This window comes from Camelina sativa, chromosome 2 (assembly GCF_000633955.1).
Source record: "Camelina sativa cultivar DH55 chromosome 2, Cs, whole genome shotgun sequence".
NCBI lineage: Eukaryota > Viridiplantae > Streptophyta > Magnoliopsida > Brassicales > Brassicaceae > Camelina > Camelina sativa.
The window spans coordinates 22,330,049-22,341,681 of record NC_025686.1 but is presented as its reverse complement, the minus strand read 5'-3'; the positions used below and the strand labels follow the sequence as shown (position 1 = coordinate 22,341,681).

Here is an 11,633-nt window from a genome sequence, read left to right as displayed (position 1 = left end):
CTTCCACAACCGAGGAACTAGTCGGCCTCACTCCATCGGTTATGGCTATATCTCTCCTTCCTTCAGGATTCTCCATAGTACTAATGTGAAGTTTAACTGAGAGAGTTTTGTATCATGGCTCTATATAGAAAGGAAGATGGTGGGCTATTGACACGTGGATCCTATAAGCTACAGTTCTCTGACACGTGTATAGTCTTGTTAACCCAAACCGCCAAAAACTGTTTCTAAACATTATCCACAAGGCTTACAACGGATTTGAACCAAAACTGAACTCAAATATAGTATTGAACCGAATTGGTAACAGAAAAATTACAAAGCATAATTAATAAACTCCAACAAAAACACTCAGAATTCTGGAATTCATATGAAAGTTTTGTTAATTGTTTTCGTACATTATTTTTCGAACCATGACTGATAGGTAATACAAACATCATTGACAGCAGAGTTCGATGAGAAAGCTTGCTAGTATAACAGTGTGAGCCAAAGAATCGTTTCTTAGTAAATAATGAAAAAGAACAGAAGGTGAAGGAGGCTTAGCTGAAATTTAATTTAGCAACTTGTGGAAGAGATTTGAGAAGAGAAGGTGATGGTCTCCGAAGAGTGTGATTGAGAAGTAACATCAAAGTGAGAAGTGTTAAAGCTCCTGCTTGGTGTGCACTTCCTAGTGAAACCGGAACATAACTCAGAAGCGTTGACACACCTAATGTCACCTACAAATAACAGAAAAAAAGAACCCCCATCAATGGTTTTGATATTAAGCTTCCATGAAAATTTATGGTGATTGAGTTTTCATGAAAGTTTATGTTGATTGAATAAAAAACCTGAACAGCAGTCATTCCGACAGTGCTTCCAATCAAAGCTTTAACAGCTGGATGTATATCTAGCTTCCTCGTGAACCACCACATTGTGCCAATCGCAAATAACGTTGTGGTTGCCAGAAGGCGATGATCAAGCTGAAATTTAAGTAAAGTTTTTTTTGAGATTCTTGAAGCAAAATGAGAAAGTTATGTTTCAATGGTGTACCTGAACAGTTGCTGTGTTCTCGAAAAAGTTGCGCATAAGTGGTTTCATCTCAAATATATTATCTGGGATCCATGTATCGCCCATCTTCGGGAATGTGTTGAATGCACGACCCTACAATTCACAAGCAGAGAGATCAAAATGCTCAGATTCCGTTCTACAACTAATAAAAGCAGAAGCTTATATCCAAATCATTAGTTTGCTTACAGCATCATTTCCAGCAACAAAGGCACCTGAGATCGCAGTGATACCAACAATCAAGCTTACTGGTAATGCAAGTTTCTTCACTTTAGCTGCTCCACGAACCCAAGCCAGTGACTCAGCTGGTGGTTCAGGCATAACAACAGAGAGAGCGGTCCAGAAAAGTCCACAATAAATGGCGAAAGCTGAGGTCAGGTGAGCTGCAAGACGGTATGGGCTTACCCTTGGTTGAGAATATTCAGAAAGTGGCTCCTACAGGACAAAACTGATTACTAGTTACACAATGTTCTGGACTTGACAACATCTCTGATTGCCCTAAATGCTTACCTCTAAACCACTTTTAACCATCCACCAACCAATGAAACCTTGTCCAGCACCAAGTGCAAATAAACCAGAGAGCTGAACTCCAAGACGTAGAGTAATATAACCTTTACGCAGAAAAAACGAAAACGGCAAAGCAAACATGATTCCCAATCCTCTTCCCCACATTCGATGAGCATACTCCATCCAATATATGAACTTAAAATCTTCAAGATTCATCCCTTTGTTCACACTGCCAAAACACCAAATACCACTTTCAACATCAATGACAGAAAAACACACAATGCAAGCAACGAGTTAGCAACCAAAATCACAACACTAACCGCTTATATTCAGGTGACTGCTTATATTTCTCAAACTCCTTAGCCCAAGCTTCATCTGACAGAGGAGGGAATTCACCGGTGAATTTCCAATCAGTCATGGATAAACCAGATCGAGTTAATCTGGTTACACCTCCAAGTACCACCATGCTGAAAACCCAAGCAGCTGAACCGAACAACCATATACCAACCCATTTCCGAGCTTGAGGTCCTCCAGTGACAAGAAGCTTCAAACCCTCTTTACTCTCTGAGCTAATCGACGCTACAGTTGACATATTCCTAAACAATGAAGCATTTTGACCCTACACATAACAGAATCTTGATCAATCCCAATCTCAATTACAGAATCGTCTAAATAGGAATAAAAATCTCAACTTTAACATAAATCCTGATCAAAAGTATCAACCTTTATACAAATTCTCCAAACTACTTGTGAATCGAATTAAGAACATGAGTAGAAATGAATGTAGAAACTACCTTGAGCAGAGATCGCAAGCCATATAAAGAGTTGCCCGCTAAAGGAGAAGACGAAGCAGAGGAGGTTACAGTAGCAGCTGTGATTTTAGAGGTGAAAGCTCGATGAGATCCTCGAGCAATTATATTAAACGCTTCCTTGTTCCTCTTAAGAGCTGATCCCACCGCCCGAAACATCTCTTCTCTCTCTCTCTCCTCTCTCTCTAGGGTTTAAGCAAAGGTTTTTGCGTTCAGGCGACAAAAAGAAATGACGGAGAGCAAATCAAATCTGTTTCTGCAATTTCGACCCGGCCCGGCTTTGTTCCGGGTTCGGGGTTTGCTGTGGTGGCTTATTCGGTAGACACTAAACAATGTCCGGTTGAAAAAACGACACGGTGTTTAGATCGAAAACGGGAAACAACATACTTATCCCCTATATACCATACACTTAGCAAGCGAATTATGAATTGTTTTTTCCTTTTTGTAAAATACAAACCCTCTGTAAAATTAGGTTAATCTAGTTTAAGTCATTAAAATTGCATTGAGAAAAACCTTTTTAATTTTCACCATTTTGTTCATTCCAAAATCTTGTCGTAGAAGCAATTTTAACTTTGGTTATATCACGATGGAATGTCCGACGTTCGAAATAGTTCAAAGTTTAGAGGTTCAAACTTCTTAAACTTTACTGTAAAAGTCCGACGTAACATACAACATGTCTAAATACCCATCAAATTTTACTTTATCTTAGTTAAAAGACTATAAATACGTTTTCGGTTACCAAACTCCTCCAGAAATATTGATACTATCTAAATTAAAAAATCATCATGATGTTTTTAATGTCATGTTTTTTTTTAAACGTTATGTTTACTATCAAAAGAAATAACGTCGTTTTATTTTTTTAATTTACTAATTTAGCGTCGATTTTAGTTTGATTTTAAATTTTCGCTTTGGATCAAAAAAAAATGCATCACTTATTTTCTTTTCATACTGGTTATATATTAAAATACTAAAAATGTAATTAAACCAACAAAAAAAAAAGTGATTCATGTAAATCTTTCTCTATTTACATTGATCGAATCTATATCGTTATACACAAAATGTAAAATGTAACTTTGTAACTATCTATCTTACAAAACATAACTATAATATCATCAATGACACATTTACCAGTTTAATAAATTCCATTAGACCTTCTTTGAGACTTTCTTGCAGATATAAGCTCAAAGGGTAAACCTCCCGGGGACATAAATATCTCCTTTCTTGGTGAATGTTTTCTGTTTTGTAAACGTATCCGAAATTGAGAGAACAAAATGTTCTTTTGATGTTGGAACTTTGCAGCGTGTCCTTCTAGATATAGTCCAAAGTCAACCACCTGAAGTAAAAGACAATCCATTATGAGCAAACTAAAAGGTGGTTTATCAGAAAAGCATTTTAGTATGTCTCAAATCTTTACGAAGGCTCATCAATTCTTTTTTCTTTTTGAATAAAACGAAGGCTCATCAATTAGTGTAGTCCAAATCATCGATTCAATGAATATGTTACAAAGAAACCAAATCTTCCAATATTGTATTGAGAATTCATTTAGTGACAATTAGCAGATTATTATAGTATGTTAAAATAGGTAGTTGCTTACTTTATAAATGAGAAGCTAAGTATCCTTTACAAATTAGTATATGGTAGTTATATTGCAATTGCAGATTAAACAGAGTCGTTGATGGCAGATTAATAAAATAATATATTAAACATTTGATATATTTTAAATTGAATTGGTTGAATTTTAATGGGGCTTATTAGTAGGACGAAGTTCATGTTGAGAATCGAGATCCAACATGGCAACATATATGCTGAAATTTAAAATCGAACCAAAACTTCTGAAATGAAACATTCACATCAAAATTAGAAAAGATCGCAATATTCTATTTTTTCCTTCAATCCTTTATCTTACTAAATTATATTTGGTGATTGTTTATAAATAATAAAGGAAAAAATCGATTTTAACAATTAAAACTGCAGTAGCAAAGCTAGATTTCTCGTGAGGAGCCTGGTGGTACACAAGTTCTTGTTCCTTTCCACCTGTCATAACAATCTAGGTTACAGTCTGAAATATCAGGAATTGATTTAATAAGAGTTTAGTTTGTAACAATGGTTTAATCTCGAACTAGTTTGATAAATAATACTCCCTCCGTTTCATAATATAGGATGTTTTAGAGATTTTTGTTGTTTCATAATATAAGATGTTTTCAATTTTTGAGGCAACTTTTAGACTATTTTTATATTTTCTTATTATTTCTTTTATGCAGTCTTGTTTCTGATTGGTTCAACTTTTTAAAAGTAAACATTTCTTATTATGCGTGTTTTGGCTAAAACATCTTATATTTTGAAACGGAGAGTACTAAAAAGAGTGTTATTTTGACACATCTTCTTTGTTACAAAAATAGTGTTATTTTATGTTTTCAATATAGTTTTAAATATTAAATTATTTTTTTTATCCCTAAAGTTTGAGTTAATTAATTAAAATGAGAAAATTTTTAGTTCATTTATAAAGAGTAAAATAGAAATTTAGATAATTTTTTTAATTTATGTGTATTATGTTAAAATGACATTCTTTGTAAAACAGAAAGAGTAGTATTTAAATCTCATTATTATATTAGTTTTGAATAACCTTTTCCATACAAACATATATGAAAAAGTATGAAGTATCTACAATCTCTAAGGCGACCAAAATGGCAAGATTGGTTGGAGACGAGAAGTAACCAAGTGGAGGATGAGTAGACGAACACTCATAGAAGGTTCTTTAATTATATAGGAATGTTTGATTTTTAATTATATTAAAATTAGTTTATAAATCACATTTTGAAATGGCGATGAGAGTGATGAGATGAGGGTTTTTACAATGATTTTTCTTTTTGTTGGTTTAGGAGAAGTTCATAAAATTAAATAGTATTTGTTGCCTTTGACAAAACGCAAAAATATGGGTTATTTACTTCTTACGAACAGGTGGCGGCAATACGGGTGGAGACAAAGAGGAGGAGAATGAAAAGATGCGTTTATTATACAAATGGATGGGAGAGCCACGGGGTCCCACGGAATCAACCTTTGAACTCTACCTTTGTCTGTTGACATCAAAAGAGTCCCTCACCCATCCTTTTGGTCGACAAAGGAGATATACTATTAATGATCTTGACTTTGTTATTATATTTAAGGAATTCTCATTATATTATACTCTCTCCGTTTCATATTAAGTGTCACTTTAGACTGTGAATTTTGTTTTAGAATAAGTGTCACTTTGTATTTTTAATGTAGATGTTTGGTAAATTTTCCAATTTTATCTTTACTGATTTAATGTATTGACCAATAGAAAAAATTGTATAAATATATTAATAAAAGGTAAGATAGAAAATTTAATGATTTTGTTAATATGTGTGAAGAATCCTAAAACGACACTTAATATGAAACGGAAGAAGTATAAATAAAACATTGTTATATTTAGGGGGGTGTATTCAACTTGACATTTTAAGTGATTTGTGTGAAACTTACAAATTCTATGTTATTCAATCATGTATTTTAAAAAGTCTATTAAAATCCACTATTATTGAACTGATGATTTAAAAAGCTACTTTAAAATCCACTGTTATTCAAAATAGTTTGTGGATTTGGATTTTAATGATTTTTGAGATTCTGGAGGATTTAGGTGGGATTTGTTTAGTTAAAAATAGAGAAATCCAAATCTCATGGTTTTATGTGGGATTTGAAAGAATTTTACAATAAATCATATCAATTTCCCTAAAATCTTTCAGAATTCCAAATTTTCTAAATCCCATCAAATTTTTTAAAATCATGGTTTCAATACACCCCCCTTAATGTTTTAGACTCAACGGTTAAAATAAGATGATTCTGAACTCACAGCAGATTTTATTTAAAAATAAGTTTAAAAGTCGGACCCAGACTCCAGACTGACCCGGATCCAAAACAGAAACACGCAGCCTCGATACATTGCACTGATTGATGATAAGCAAAGTGGAAAGTTGAAAGTGGTAACTAATTTTGGAAATTATTATGTAACTAATGAGTTTTTCGCAGGTCTTTTGTAGTGACGGAAATAAACAATTAATGTGAATTTTGCATATTTTGCTAGTACTTAGTAGTGAAGGAAATAAATTAACAAAAAAATCAACAATGGTTATATTTGTTGATTGGTATATTTTAAAAATATGAAAAACTTTATGTCAACAATGTACAACAAATTTGTGTTATATTTTTGTCTAATTTTATTTCATTAGGTAGTAAATATTTTCAAATTTCTTTTAACAAAATGGATAATACACTAGTAAAAATAAGTTATATAGTTACAAAAAAATATGTAGAAATAACTTGTTTCCGTAGCAAAATTTTTTTGTTACAGATTTGTTAAAAAAAATCAGTAATTATTTACTCGTCACAAACTGACTTATTTACTAACACTTTTTTTAGTATTATTTACCAAACTAGTTCGAGATTAAACCATTGTTACAAACTAAACTCTTATTAAATCAATTCCTATATTTCAGACTGTAACCTAGATTGTCATGACAGGTGGAAAGGAACAAGAACTTGTGTACCACCATGCTCCTCACGAGAAATCTAGCAAAGCTACTGCAGTTTTAATTGTTAAAATCGATTTTTTCCTTTATTATTTATAATCAATCACCAAATATAATTTAGTAAGATAAAGGATTGAAGAAAAAAAATAGAATATTGCGATCTTTTCTAATTTTGATGTGAATGTTTCATTTCAGAAGTTTTGGTTCGATTTTAAATTTCAGCATATATGTTGGATCTCGATTCTCAACATAAACTTCGTCCTACTAATAAACCCCATTAAAATTCAACCAAATCAATTTAAAATATATCAAATGTTTAATATATTATATTATTAATCTGCCATCAGCGACTCTGTTTAATCTGCAATTGCAATACAACTACCATTACCATATACTAATTTGTAAAGAATAATTAGCTTCTCATTTATAAAGTAAACAACTACCTATTTTAACATACTATAATAATACATTTGTATCATAAACCCGAGTATTATTGTGGGATCAACTGATTACGTCCTACGCTGAATTAGTCTGATATCTCGGGTTCGACAATGTGGATTTTCCAATTTTTTTGGATTTCGATGCTACGAGAGGTTTATAAAGATAAATTTGTATCATAATATCGAGTATTGTTGTTGGATCAACTGGTTACGTCCTATGCTGAAATTGTCTGAGATCGCGGTTTCGAATTTCGACCCACGGGAGTGTGGACTTCACACTATTTTTTTCGATTTCGATACTTTGATAGCTTTATAACCTTATATTTGTATCATAATAGTGAGAATTGTTGTGGGATCAACTGGTTACATCCTATGCTGAAATTATCTGAGATCGCGGTTTCGACACACAGGAGGGTGGACTTGCACTTTCTTTTCCGATTTCGATACTTTGATAGCTTTATAAGCATATATTTTGTATCACAATGCAGACTAATGTGTTGGATCAACTGGATACGTCATACGGTGAATTTGTGAGGTCGCGGGTTCGACGCACTGTTTAGTGGATTTTACACATTTTTTTCGAATTTGACTTTTTTATTACTAATGTGTGAACCCTATCATATATAGTTTGTTGTATATATAGTAAGGGTTAAACTAGTTAACTAGTTCGAGATCAAATCATTGTTACAAACTAAACTCTTTAATTTAATTTTTAATCTTTGGCATCTAACAAAAACATAAAGCTATACAATCTTGGAGGTTACGTTATCTTCGGATCAATGGAAACTACGGCTACTTAGGTTTTGAAATGGTAATGTTTGTCTTGGAAGCTGCTTGCTCGAGATGTGATTGACTCCCCGGAAGATTGAGCCACGTGTAGGCGACAGACATGCCGACGAGAGCTGCCACAGCGCCACAGATGCTGATGAAGCCAGGATCGGACCCGAAGATAACGTAACCTCCAAGCAAGATCACACATGTCTTGAATTGCCCTAATTAATACTACATGAGATGTTGCCGAGGTTGCCCTGTAACTAAGAAACAACAACTTTAGCCTCTTAAGTATGGTGGTATAAAATGTAAACCAAACCAAATCCACACTAACATTTTATCAAAGTCAAGAGTGATCTTCAAAACACCCAAGCAAATAACAAAAGACTACTAACCCGAGAGCGAGTGCACCAGACCATTGGAGAAGAAAGCCGAGAAGAGCCGAGATGAGATTGCAGAAGAGTTACCTAAACCCCATTAGAACAGTAAAACTCCAGGTGGGTCAAGCCATGGCATGAGAGCCAATAAGAAGAAGACGGTAAATGGCGTTGTCTTCCACATTAATCTACGTTCAGTAAAGAGTTGATTTTAAGAGACTTGTATTGCTTAAGCCATACCAGAGGATTTTATTGATGGCACTTGGGATAATCCAAGCAACAGCTACCAATGCGCCAAACAAATTAAATTCTAGATCTGTCACTGTCGCGATTGCCACCCCTAGAGATACTACAGCTAATGCCATGACCTGTTGTGATAGGACAAAACAAAACCCCAAAACAGAGTAAGCACCAAAAACCTGCATGTAATGATACATAATTGTTGAAAATGTCATCAAACTCATGTAAAACATTTGTGGAAGAAATGGTTTTCTTGAAAAGGACACTGCGATCGATCTTAGCCATCTGATAGAATCCACCGCTGGAAAAAGAAACAAAAACCAAAGCTTTCAAATATGAAACAGAGTTATCAAATGCAAAGTTAAAGGATTGAGCTACGAACCTGTTGAGTTTGAGACTGGTATTAGCGAGTCCAGAAGCAAAGGCCATAACAAGAGAGAAGAGAGAGGAGAAAGGTGTAGTCTTTGACGGAGGAGACATTGGAAAGCAAAGAGAGAGATTTGAAGAAAGCTAATATAGTGAATCAATGTTAGGAAGATTGGAAAATTGAATCCAACTCTTCCCATCACCTGCAAAATTGAATCAATGTTCTTAGCCACACCACAGAGCTCGACATCATCAAACCTCTCGTTCGCATGAAAGTATCCAACAATACTCAAACCTTGAGCCACGTAATGCTCCTCAATCTACCACAACAAAAATATACCTGATTCCGTAAGTTTCTTCTTTAAAGGATTCAGAATCCATAAGTTCAGAATCTCAGATCAAGTAAAGGATAACAACGCTACAATTTTCCAATCTGCCAATTCGCATTGGAGAGCACATAAAGATCTCAAACACAGTTACAGATCAAACAATTCAAGATCTGAATTTTATATGTTTAAATAGAAACAACAGTAAGACTTCACTGAGAATCAAGCAACAAGAAGTTGCTACGTATAGTACACGAACTAAAGTTTCCAAATTTCGTAAATTCAATATCCATACTAAACGCATTCAGATCATAGAATTCAATTTCAGAGCTAACAAGATCAATTCAATTCGAATCAGGAAGAAGAAGAAGAAGAAGAAGAAGAGGTACGAACCATGATGAGGGAGATCTCAAGAGGAGGGAGGAGAGCGAGGTTAGAGTGAAAGAGCGGCACATAATCTGAGATCTCTACAACTCCGTCGTCTTTAGGGCTGACTCTTCCGATTAGGACTCCGTTGACCGCCGCCGTCTTGTGTCGCAGCGAGTGGAGAACGAGTTTGTTGTACGCGTTCTGAGAGATCTCATACTTCATTTCGCCGTTACTTCCCATCTCTACGCAACTCGATCGCCGACTCACTGAGTCAGTCCTTTTATAATCCCACTCGACTCGCCGGCGTACAGAGGAAAACTTATAAAAATATTTTGTTAACGACAGTCGAAATCTCGCACCAAACCCGGTTCGGATCCTCCCGGTTTTATGTCGACTACCCGGTTCCCCAATATTTTCACTTAAGTACATTAAGGTTATTTTACTAATGTCTATAAGGTTTAATTATTTTACTAATTGGACCTCATCTTACTAAACGACCCCATTATACTCCAAAACTATTTGTGAATTAAGTAAATATTAAATTGATTTCATGTTTTTGAAATATATTTTTTCCTATAACCAGTCAGACCACTATTTCTAAATGAATAATTAGTATAATGTATAATAGATTAGGAAAAATGTAAAAAAAAAAAAAACCCCATCTTACCAAAAGTGTTGAATAAAAACATCAATTAATTTTTTTTTTGGTGGTGAATTAAATTAGCTATATTTAGTTAACTTTTAGATTAAATCGTTAATTTTTGTTGACTTGGACTTAGCTAAATTAGGTATGTCGCTAAGTCAACTAAAAGATGAATTTAACAGGTTAAGTTAAACAATAAAAGTTTATGTTAAATGGGGTAAAAAAACAAAAAATAAATAAGTTGAAAATTGAGTTTTGAACCCGTCACCTAATGCATCCATTATTGTAATAACAATATATTTTCATCAAACAACCCACAAAGTGGTTGATCGGAAAAGGGAGTTACATTGTCGGAATCATGACAAAACTAAAACGGAGAAGATGACAAGAAAAATTAGGGGTTAAAAATTTCAGATTGGTAAAGAGGTAAAAATTCCACGAGACCAAAACTCGTCAGACCAAATAGCCATTGAAAGAAAAGAAAAAACATTGGGAACTGAAAAAAGTCTACCGGTTGTTTGATGGTACGAAACTCTGGTACAAAAAAATGGTAGATATAGTTGGTATATTAAGGTGGCAGAGTGAAGGGGTACGATAGATATAATTGGTATACTTAGTTGTAGTGATGATACACTTATGTGTATACAAAATAAGAAATTAATGTAATTTTTTTAAGTTTTTCAATCGGTGAATGATTTGACAGTGTATTCAATATTATGTTATTATATAAACCTTAGTTTTCAAAGTTAGTAGCTCATGTGATCGTGACACGTTTTAATTTAACAATTACAGATTTTGTCATGTGTTATAAAAAAACTTTTTTAACATATTTGTGAATTATAAGAAATTAAGAATTTAAACAATTTATTAAATATAAAAAGATAGCTCATATATGTATATAAAAAATAGTACTAATTATAATTTTAAATTACAAAGTCTATAAGAAAAAGAATTAAGAAAATTATACAATTAATTACTATAATACCATAATTAAATAAATTATACTATAAATTATTAATCTTAAAAGAAAAAGGATTGTAGATATTCACCTTTATATAAACAAATATTTTTTTTCATAATAACGTCTTTGAATTTTTGATTAATTTATGACAATGTTGGACAAGTAGTAAAAACTATTACTTATGGGATTAAAAAATATGAAACAAATAGATTTAAGATATTGTTACTTTTTCAAATATGAGATAA

General features: G+C 33.2%; 2 protein-coding genes and 1 pseudogene across 3 annotated transcripts in view; all 3 read right to left on the bottom strand.

Annotated features, from left to right (window-relative positions):
- Positions 1 to 103, bottom strand: part of LOC104732770 — a 1,026-nt gene extending 923 nt beyond the window's left edge. The window contains exon 1 of one of the 2 annotated variants that reach the window (XM_010452356.2): positions 1 to 103. In XM_010452356.2, coding sequence (XP_010450658.1) covers positions 1 to 76 — 76 coding nt within the window. In that variant the 5' untranslated portion in view covers positions 77 to 103. The other variant, XM_019232239.1, reaches the window with a different exon arrangement.
- LOC104732762 (cytochrome c oxidase assembly protein COX15) lies at positions 327 to 2,681 on the bottom strand. The gene is made up of 7 exons (XM_010452344.2): positions 2,340 to 2,681; positions 1,866 to 2,164; positions 1,549 to 1,774; positions 1,228 to 1,473; positions 1,024 to 1,134; positions 822 to 953; positions 327 to 710 (listed from the first exon to the last, which is right to left on the bottom strand). Exons 1-7 carry the CDS (start codon positions 2,511 to 2,513, stop codon positions 534 to 536), a joined length of 1,365 nt encoding a protein of 454 aa, XP_010450646.1. The 5' UTR covers positions 2,514 to 2,681; the 3' UTR covers positions 327 to 533.
- On the bottom strand, positions 7,951 to 10,140 carry LOC104755561 (annotated as a pseudogene).

Bases quoted from the DNA above. Each gene is read 5' to 3' on its own strand.
- LOC104732762 (XM_010452344.2), bottom strand. From the start codon at position 2,513: ATGTTTCGGGCGGTGGGATCAGCTCTTAAGAGGAACAAGGAAGCGTTT. The intron at 2,165-2,339 runs GTAGTTTCTACA...TGTTATGTGTAG, and splicing joins GCTTGCGATCTCTGCTCAAG to GGTCAAAATGCTTCATTGTT. The intron at 711-821 runs GTTTTTTATTCA...TGTTATTTGTAG, and splicing joins TCGGAATGACTGCTGTTCAG to GTGACATTAGGTGTGTCAAC.